Source organism: Urocitellus parryii, unplaced genomic scaffold, assembly GCF_045843805.1.
Source record: "Urocitellus parryii isolate mUroPar1 unplaced genomic scaffold, mUroPar1.hap1 Scaffold_218, whole genome shotgun sequence".
Classification (NCBI taxonomy): Eukaryota; Metazoa; Chordata; class Mammalia; order Rodentia; family Sciuridae; genus Urocitellus; species Urocitellus parryii.
In genome coordinates this window covers 249,074-256,367 of record NW_027552349.1, presented here as the reverse complement: position 1 = coordinate 256,367, position 7,294 = coordinate 249,074, and the positions used below count along the sequence as shown (strand labels likewise).

The following is a 7,294-nucleotide window of genomic DNA, read 5'->3' as shown; positions in this document are numbered from 1 at the left end:
GTGGCCAAGGGTCTTCCCCACTGCCCATATGGACCCTTGGTCTTTTGACCTAAATGCATGCTCTTTGTCCCCTGCTCTGTGGGCAGTGTGGCTCTGCTGGGGAAGCCAAGGCAGAAGGGAGACAGCGAGGCTCTGGCGTGATGGGGAGGCCCTGTGATGCTCCGGAAGTGGCCCTAGGAGCTTTGCTGATGTCACCCTGAGCAGCCCAGCTGAAAGGCGCCTGCAACCAGTCAGACCTTGAGGCTCTTACAGAGGGGACATCAGGACCACAGGTTTCTTCTGGGGCCTTGCTGAGAAGAGATCTGAGAAGCAGATTCCCCAGGATGAGCCCCAACATGAGGACCTTGCAGGAAAGACAGGGCAGGGCAGGAAGTCACCATCCCCAGCACCCCAAAAGGCAGCATGCAGATAAGCAAGGCTGAGCTGAGGCTGGTGCTGGGGCCCTGAGCCCAGGAATGGGGCAGAGCATCAGTAGTAAGGCAGAGCCCCAGCACTGGCCAGAGCGGCCTGCCCAGCCAGCCGTGAGCCACCCGTGGTGGGAAGGTGTCAGGGCTCAGCAGCCACCTTTCCTGACAGTCCTCCTCCCTACGGACACACATATCTCTGCTTCCTCATACCAAAGCCCGGGGCTCCTGGTCAACCAGCAACGGAGCAGGGGTGCACTTCTCCTCTGGCCAGGGCCTCTGTACAGATCAGGCTGGTGGCACCCGGGGCCACTAGAGTATAAGTACAGGGATGGGGAGGGGAAATACTAGGTACTCCTGCAGGAGAGGGCTCTGTCTCCTCCTGCTGCCGTGTCACCCCCAACCCTAACCTTCTTTGGACAGGATGCACATGTGTGCTAACCCGGGGACAGAGACGAGCAGAGCTGTTTACAATTCTAGCAGACAGAGGCGATAGAAATCAGTGTGTGAGGGTGTGGGTGGGGACATACAAACACCCACGTCACAATGCATCGATGGCCCAGCACAGGACGGAGGGGCCTTGGGTCTGGCATAGTGTCAGAAGGAAAAGCTTCCCCACGCGCTTTCTCCTGCCAGCCTTCGGGCTCAGCGACCAGCCCTCAGGTGGCCAGAAAAAGACTCTCTTGACTTGAACTGTCCTTGCAAAGCAGGTGGCGAGGGACACAGAGCTTTTTCATTTTCCCCCCAAAATGTGGATCCCAAGGAGGCCCGTGGAGGAGCTCCGTCCTCTCAGAGGGGGCGGGAGTGAGGGGACCTGGCTGGCTTAGGAGGCTCTGGGAGGCTGCCGTTTCCATCTGCCCAGGAGAACCTGCGTCTTCTCCTCCATCATTTTTTTTTGCTTTTTCTCCCTCTCCCCTCCCCTCTGTATTTCACTTCCCTCGCCCAACGCTACACTTTCTTCTCTCCTTCTCCAAAATTAGCCCAAAGTCCTCCTTGTGGATTCGAGGTGGTCAGGATTCAGAGGTCCCCTCCCCAGGTGCCCCGTCCCCGCTGCCCTGGCCCTGGGAAAGGGGTGTGGGCTCATCTCTTCTGGCCGGTGCTCTGCATGACCTTGGAGACAAAGTTGAAGATGGCAGAGGCAGGCTGCTTGGGGTCGAGCTCAGCAAAGAGGTGGCAGGCGTTGTCTGTGGTGCTGCTCTGCTTCCGGGCCACGAAGCCAAAGAGCCTGCAGGGGCAGGAGAGGGTGGTGGGCAAGAGGGGAAGACAGGAGGACCCTGGCCAGGGCACACCCAGCCTGCCACGCGGCGTCCCCAACCTCCCAGGGCCTCAGGGACGGGGGCGCCTGAGACAGAGCCCTCTTGGTTCCCCCGCAGCAAGGCCAAGGCTGGGGACAGCGTCTCGCTTTGTTTCAGGGCAGGCAAACAGTTCCCCTTGGAGGGGTGGAGCGGGACTGGGGTGAAGGACAAGACTGGATAGTTCAGGGTGGGGACGAGACCAGAAATAAAGTGGGAGCATTCGTCAAGCAGCCTCTCCCAGCCCCACCCAGGAGGCCGGGGCCCAGCCAGGATGGGGCCTCCGCACCCACTACGCACCCAGCAGGCACCCACCACACACCCGCCGTGCACCCGCCATGCACCCCAGGAAGTCAGGGAGTCCAAGAAGGAGCAGGTCTTCCACCCCCCCCCCACACACAGCCGCCCCGTCCAGAGGCTGGGAAGTCCAGAGAACCCAAGGGGGAGGGGACCCCACACCTGTCCCCCCTCCAGCACCAAGACGGGAGTGACCTAACATTCTCTCTTTGCAAAACAGAGTTAAAAATACGAGGGCATAGAACAGAATGTGAGCTCAGGGCCCCTCCCAGCCAGGGTGTTGCTAATTAGAGCGAGATGGGGAAATCGGGACAGCTGGAGATGCCCATGGACACCCCTCTGCCTCAGACGGCACTGCCCGGCTAAAATTAGCCAAGTCACAAACACACTCTCACACACTCACACACACACACACACACTCACACACAGCCCTGTACTTCCCACAACTTGACTCTTCCAGCTTGGTTTCAGGAGCTGGAGTAGTGCTCAGGTGTTGGAGTCACTGGAGTCCACAGGGCAGCCCCCCAACTCCTCCCTGTCTGGGCTGGCTAGGGCTGTAGTGCAGTGGGGGTGACCTGAGCAGGGTGGGGGTCATCTCTGAGCTCCCATCACACAGGCATGCCAGCCTTGTCTGCCTGCTTCTGCCATGATGGAGACCTGGCCAACCCATGCCTGCCCTGACACTGCCACCTGACCCCGTTGCAAGCTCTGGCCTGCCTGGCCGGCTGGCAGGGACACCAAAAAAACATGGGGACTCAGAGTCCTCGATGATTATGAGGACTGAACAAGGCCAAGTCCCCAGCGTTGATCACACCCAGATTCCTGGTCACTGGAGGTGGCCTGGCTGCCTCTGGTCTCCTTTCTTCAGCCAACAACCATTCAGCAGCCTCTCTGTGGGACACTCAGCCCTGCCCAGATTGCTGGTCAAGCTACCTCCTCACATTAAACCCATCTCTCTCCTACCTTTCAGCCTAAGCAAACTCTACCTGTCTTTTAAGATCCATTTTAAAATATTCGTTCTTTTCCAAAGCCTTTCCAACTCTGTCCCTGAAAGGACACACTCTCCTTTGCTAAGGCCACACACGTGGGCTGTACTGTTTCTCCAGACTTCGGTGACATTGGCACAAAGATCCTTGCTGGCCTTTCCCTACCCCAGGCTCCGGATTCTAAACCTGCCACCCCCCCACCTGCTGGTGGACTAGGAAGCCATACTTACTTAGCAGGAGCACCTCCCTCTGTCTTCATCCACCTGTGGAGAGAAAGTCAGCTCAGGGTAAATCCCTGCACCTGTCCCCAGAGCACCGCCCACTCAGACCAGACTCTCTGGGGCAAGCAGAGGAGCCCTGACCTCTGCAGGATAGAAGCAGCCAAGGTCACCCAGGGGCTTTCAAGTTGGAGCAAACACTGCCAGCTACCTCCCACAGTGTGGAGGGGAGATACAGGGTCAGGGTCAGGGTGAGGGTCGGGCCAGAGGGGGTAAAAATGGGCATTTGAGTCCCAGGAGGGTCTCCAGATCTATGAAGAAAACTCAAAAAATGCCCAACACAATTAGGCACACTCCCCTGGACACAGACGGATCTTCCAGTTGGACAGAGAACTTGCGCACCTGTGCTCATGTACACACACTCTCTCCAGCGGCGTGAGCTGGCTGAGAGGGAAGGTGTTTCCAAGAGACTTACTTTCTTTCCTGTGGATCCAGGTCACAGAAGGTGACAGTGTTGAGGGGGTAGTGTCTTCGGAAGAAGAGCCTGTGGTTCAGACATATGAGAACAGAGAATGAGCATGGGAGGGTCTGCTTCCTCCAGCCCTCGGCCTGTGCCAGGCCACCTTGCACTGTGCCTGTTGTGGGTCACTGTCTCACAGAGCAAGATGGCCTGAGGTGCTCAGGAACAGAGACATGTGCCACAGAAATAAGCCCAAAAGCCAGGGGCTGGAAAAGAAACTGATGCTGAGGAATAAGAAATGGGGGGACTCTAAAGGAGGAAGGAAATGAACTGGGGTCATGGTTAGGAGAGAGCCTGGGAGGAAAGACTCTGCTCCTGGAAAGAAGGACCTTTTAAACAGTTGTATTGAGAGCTGGCTACCTAGTTCAGGCAGATCCTTGTAGAAGGATGGAGGGAGGGAGGATGGAGGGATGGTGGGATAGATAGATGAATGGATGGAGGGAGGGATGGATGGATCGATGGATGGGTGGATGGATGGAGGATGGATGGATGGATGGATGGAAAGATTGATGGATGGATGGGTGGGTGGATGGAGGATGGATGGAGAGATGGATAATGGATGGATGGATGGATGGATTGATGGATGGGTTGGTGGGTGGATGGGTAGATGGATGGGTGAATGGAGGATAGATGGATGGAGGGATGGAGGATGTATGGATGGGTGGATAGATTGATAGATGGTAGGTTGGTGGGTGGATGGATGAGTGGATGGATGGATGGATGGATGGGTGGGTGGATGAATGGAGAATGGGTGGATGGGTAGGTGGATGAGTGGGTGGGTAGATGAATGGATGGCTGGATGATGGCTGGCTGGATGGATGGAGACACACACAAATTAAGGGATAAGTAGGCATAGAATAGATAGGGAATGGATGGATGCGAGTAAGTAGATGAATGGACCAATTGATGAGTGTGTGAACAAGTGGATGAATAATGCATCAATGGATGAACAGCTAGTGTGGTAAAGAATGGAAGCAAGATAGATGGATGGGAGAATAGGTGGGCTGAGAGGTGCAAGGGTGAGCAGTGGTGAGTGGAGGCACGGATGGGCTGCAGGAAGGAGAGCCCAGCACAGGAGCAAGTAGAGGAGGCTTACTTTCTCTGGTTGTCAGTCAGTGTGATTCCCTGCACAGAGACCTTGAAGTGAACGATAGTGGCAGCTGGTGTGGGGTCAGCAGCCAACGTCTCAGATGTAGCTTTGGAGATGGCCTGTGGCCCAGTGAGTGACTCCATATCCACGGAATTGACGAAGAGTACATTACAGGCTACAAGAAATGTACCCAAGTGGGAATCAGGAAGGCTGGAGTCGGTGGAGACGATACCCCAGGTCCACTCTTGAGGGAAAAGGTAGCAGATCAATTTTAGGCCAGCCTCAGGCCAAAACATCTACACAGAGGAACATAATCTGCCTGGAGACCTCTGGGCCTGGCAGACTTCCACCTGCACCTGCAGGAGGCCCGGGCAGGAAGGTGGAAAGAAGGGCGTGGGCAGGGGTCCAGTCTCCAGGGACCACTCACCCGCTCCTTGCTTCAGCAGGTCAGAAGTCGAGTTGGCAGGGCCCAAGCTATCTCTGGATTCATCTGTGGGGTCTGAGACAAAAATTCACCTGGTAATTAAAACCCTAGAGCTGGAAAGAAGCACGGTTGGGCTGGGCCTAAGGTAACTTCTGCAAACACTTTGTGCCAGGACACGCTCTCCACGGCTGGCCCCAGTGGGAGTCACTGGGTTACCTATAGGTGGAATGTTCTACCGCTGCTGTAAGAACCCAGCACATGGGTTGAGAGCTCTGGGTCCAGGATAGCTGGGCTCGAACCCTCAGCCCACCACTTGCTAAGTGGAACCCATGACCCAGAGTTTTCAGTGTTAATCCACTGCCTGGCAAAAAGCAAGCTTCGAACAGCAGTGGTGTTGCTTCTGTTTATGCTTAAATTCATTCAGCCACCAACAGTGCACAACCATAAGTTCAAGATTAGTAAGAACCGAGAGATAGACATGTTCAGTAGCTTGACTTTACCATTTCCCAATGTGTAGCTATATCAAAGCAACACAATATACACAGTGCATACTACTGTTTTTATTTCAACTATACCTAAATAATTTTTTTCATGGTATTGGGAATTGAACCCCAGGGGCACTTTACCACTGAATTACCTCCCAGCACTTTTAAATTATTTTAATTTTGAGATAGGGCTTTGCTAAGTGGCTGAGGCTGGCCTCAAACTTGTGATCCTCCTGCCTCAGCCTCTCCAGTAGCTGAGATTACAGGCCTGTGCCACTGAGTCTCCAGCACTAAAACTTTTAAAAACAAAATCAGAACAACAAATAAGCATCGAGTCTCATTTGTCACCAGTGTTGCTTACACTTTGGTGTGCAGCCTTGTTAAAATGCAGATGGCTGGGCCCAACCTAGAGTTCCTGAAGAAGTGGACCTGGAGAATGCCAGCATTTAACAAGTTCTCAGGGGATGCAGAGCCTGCTGGTGTGGGGGCCACGTTTCAAGAACCACAGGTTTATACAATTCAAAGTCAAACAGCTTTGTAATTGCTGGACTTCCACAGTAAATTCCATAAAAACGTAATTTAATTGGTGTCTAAACTGTGTGGTTAATAATGCTGCTTAAGTTGTGTTGGAACTTTTAAGCTAATAATGTTGGCCAATTATTATTAATAATTCAGTGAACTGAATTGAATAGATAAAAATCATCCACTAATATTGGAGATCTTATCTCAACCTCTAGGACATTCTTCTCCTGACTTTCCCACGTCTTAGGCCTTCCCTGGGGATGAGGCTTATTCTGAGAATTCAGTATGAATTTCTTAAAGGCTCCAGAGTATTTTCTAGAACCATCTGGAAAGACAACTTACATATGCCCCTGGAGTTCAACTCTTAAATAAACTTTTCCTTCTTTTGGGGGGTACCAGGAATTGAACCCAAGGGCACTTAACCACTGAGCCACCTTCCCACATCCCCAGCCCTTTATATTTGATACTCTGAGGCAGGATCTCACTAGGTTGTTTACAGTCTTGCTAAGTTGCTGAGGCTGGCTTGGAACTCGTGATCCTCCTGCCTCAGCCTCCCCAGCCACTGGGATTACAGGTGTGTGCCACCACGCCCACAAACTTTTCCTTCTTTTTTATCAGGAAAAAGAAGTGTGTGAGAGAGAGGTTATGAGTTTCCCCACGTTGGCAAAATTGCCAGTGCCCTCCACCCCTGGCCCACAATCTGGAGTGGCTGGCAGGGCCAGACACGAAGGAGGTAGCTCAAGGGCACCTTTGGAGCACGGGGAGTCTCACGTCCTACCTCGGTTTGGAATGACGAGCTTGCAGGGCAGAGCCAGAGGGATGATGGAGTGCTGGTAGACCAGGGCGGACAGGGAGCCTGCGGGACTAGACAGCGGCTCAGAGGCAGCACTCCTGGGAGTCAGGGGCCAGCCGGGGCCAGGCGCAAACGCCAGGAAGCCTCACCCCACCGGGCTTCTTTCCGTGTGTGTGTGTGTGTGTGTGTGTGTGTGTGTGTGTGGCTAGAGATGGAACCCAGGACCTCAGGTGTGCTTAGCTATGGAGCTACCCACAGCTTAG

The 7,294-nt window shown here is 54.0% G+C and overlaps 1 protein-coding gene across 1 annotated transcript; it reads right to left on the bottom strand.

Annotated features, from left to right (window-relative positions):
- Positions 1 to 1,484: 1,484 nt before the first annotated feature.
- LOC144251796 (tensin-1-like) lies at positions 1,485 to 7,094 on the bottom strand. Its single transcript, XM_077794519.1, has 6 exons — positions 7,017 to 7,094; positions 5,235 to 5,306; positions 4,814 to 4,982; positions 3,673 to 3,741; positions 3,210 to 3,242; positions 1,485 to 1,629 (listed from the first exon to the last, which is right to left on the bottom strand). Exons 3-6 carry the CDS (start codon positions 4,948 to 4,950, stop codon positions 1,485 to 1,487), a joined length of 384 nt encoding a protein of 127 aa, XP_077650645.1. The 5' UTR covers positions 4,951 to 4,982; positions 5,235 to 5,306; positions 7,017 to 7,094.
- Between the last annotated feature and the right edge of the window lie 200 nt (positions 7,095 to 7,294).

Excerpts from the sequence above, each read along its gene's own strand:
- LOC144251796 (XM_077794519.1), bottom strand. The coding sequence starts at position 4,950 with ATGGAGTCACTCACTGGGCCACAGGCCATCTCCAAAGCTACATCTGAG. Across the intron at positions 3,742-4,813 it reads CTGACTGACAACCAGAGAAA|GCTCTTCTTCCGAAGACACT; the intron begins GTAAGCCTCCTC and ends TCTGAACCACAG. Across the intron at positions 3,243-3,672 it reads CTGGATCCACAGGAAAGAAA|GTGGATGAAGACAGAGGGAG; the intron begins GTAAGTCTCTTG and ends TTCTCTCCACAG.